This window comes from Branchiostoma belcheri, unplaced genomic scaffold (genome assembly GCF_001625305.1).
Source record: "Branchiostoma belcheri isolate BF01 breed outbred unplaced genomic scaffold, Haploidv18h27 scaffold223, whole genome shotgun sequence".
NCBI lineage: Eukaryota > Metazoa > Chordata > Leptocardii > Amphioxiformes > Branchiostomatidae > Branchiostoma > Branchiostoma belcheri.
Window position 1 is genome coordinate 283 of NW_017803747.1, and position 2,324 is coordinate 2,606.

Genomic DNA, 2,324 nt, shown 5'->3' on the forward strand with positions numbered 1-2,324 from the left:
CAATGGACCCTCTTTGGTCAATGGATACTTCCTGTACAACTTGATACTGTCTTTTGCCATGCAAAGATCTGCTTGGAGATTATTTAGGTATGCGACATCCTTCTAATCTACCCGTCAATACACCGATGCTGTAGCCACATCCCCTTTGGTCAAGACATATTCGTAATACCCTTTCACACAGAAGGAAAGTCATCGGCCGACGAAATTTGTCTACCTTCAGGTCAAGACGTAAAAAGAGGCTTGATCTTCGAATGACGAGTCGTCTTTTGAAATTTCAGATGCAACACAGCAAACTACTGAGATACCCACGACAGCTGGTCCTCTGTACACTACAGAACAAAATGAGTCAACCCTCCCAGGAACAACTGTTTCTCAGCACAGTAGCAGTCAGACAACACAACGGCCAACTCTTCCAGGAACAACTGGTTCTCAGCAAAGCACTCGCCAGACAGCACATTGGCCAACTCTTCCAGGAACAACCGTTGCTTCTCAGCAAACCACTGACCAGACCATCCAACGGTCAACTCTTCCAGGAACAACTGTTGTTTCTCAGCACACCACTAACCAGACGACAAGCCTAGCAGGTATAGATGACACAATATTATCATTTGATCAATTCATTAGTTGTATAACTACAAGTTTGCGCCTTCTTACATACAACTTCATGTTGATACATTGTACATAGATTTCTATCCAACAATTGTCATAAGTACAAACTGTATCATTCTTTTGCAGGAAGGGAGACTGCTAAATCTATCAATGCTGACTGCAAATGTGCAGAAAACACACACACACAGACAGACGCACAGACACACCAAAAACAATACCTCCGTTTTTCATGGAGGTAACAATTATCAGAAGTACAAACTATATCTTTGTTTTGCAGGAGGGGAGACTGCTAAGTCTATCGGTACGTGGTACAACAAGTCGCTCAACATCGCCCTGGTCTGTGTCTTCTGTGCTGCAGCCATCATGGGAATGGGGGGCGCGTTGCTGTACTACTGGGGCAACAGACGTCAAAGAAGACAGCAAGTGGCTCAAGATCCACGGGACGAAGAATTCACACATTAGAAGAATGTGGTAAAACGTTTGAGAACGTGGACAAAGCAAGCAGAATATTTTAATTTTGGCAACTTTACTCACAAGGCAAATGTTATAGGAGGGACATTACTTTTGTGTCACTTCATTGTCAGACAGATAGCTACCTAATAGGGTCAAATAACATTTAGAAGTGTGGTGATATAATATTATAATTTGTTTGTACATGTAATTTTGGTCTATTCATACATAAGACTGATATGGAACCGTGAGTCCAGTTTGAAATGTGAGAGGGAGATGGAGTGAGATATGCTGTATTCGCTCACGACTAAACATTGGCCTTTTTAGTTCATATGGTATTGTCCAGAGCAGACCTCTGTTCTCTCAATCTGTATTTTTACAAAGTGGATGTAGTTATTACGTATGTCACTAAGTTGTGCGTTATCATCACTTATATCTCAAGTTGGAACATTATTCCCGTTTATGAAATGTAAGTAATGCACGAATACAAGATAAACATCACATAAAATAGCTTCCATTCCGTAATTCTTTTGAAAGAACCGTCTTGTTACTTATTCTATTTTCAACGGAGTTGTTATTGTACACGTTGTGTATTATCATCACTTATATATCAAGTTAGAACATTATTCCCGTTTATTAAATGTAAGTAATGCACGAATACAAGATAAACACCACATAAAACAGCTTCCATTGCTATTTCTTTTTTAAATGCATCCGATGCAGTTGCAGGTTGGCAAACTGAAAATATTCTGAATAATTAAGATATTGATACATACTATCCCACACTAGCACATCTGAATCAGTAGTTCATTCTTTAGGTATTTCAAAACAAGCCCCAAGATTAGTTCTTTATTTTCTAGGTGGTACCCTAAAAATCAAGCTAGGTCCTTCCAGTAACCGTTTTTCGTCAGAATTTTGGGAATTTGTGCTCTATGGATATCGATAAACATTGGGATAGTGTTGCTTCAACTTAGTTTGTAGATAAGTGACTCCAATGTTGACTTTGAAAAATCTAATTTCTAAGCCCTAAAACTACACTAGAAGCCTTTGATTCACAGGGGGCTCAGTCTTTAGACTTTTGAATGAACCGACTCGTTAGTTATAATTCTATTTACAGTGGTGGTTTTATTGTATACGCGTACGGGCACACAATGGATCCAGGTTGCTATGACATAGCTCTTGACATCACTGACGAAATTATATCTTAGCAACTCCCCCTTGTAGTCAAAGTAGCCACTTAGAGTACACAATGCCTCATTTACCAC

The 2,324-nt window shown here is 39.5% G+C and overlaps 1 protein-coding gene across 1 annotated transcript; it reads left to right on the forward strand.

The window, feature by feature from the left end:
* Nucleotides 1-278: 278 nt before the first annotated feature.
* Nucleotides 279-1,519, forward strand: LOC109470399 (lysosome-associated membrane glycoprotein 3-like; the record flags this gene model as incomplete). Its single annotated transcript, XM_019769338.1, has 2 exons — nucleotides 279-584; nucleotides 887-1,519. Coding segments are annotated over 2 exons (491 nt in total), but the record flags the coding sequence as incomplete, so codon positions are not given.
* Between the last annotated feature and the right edge of the window lie 805 nt (nucleotides 1,520-2,324).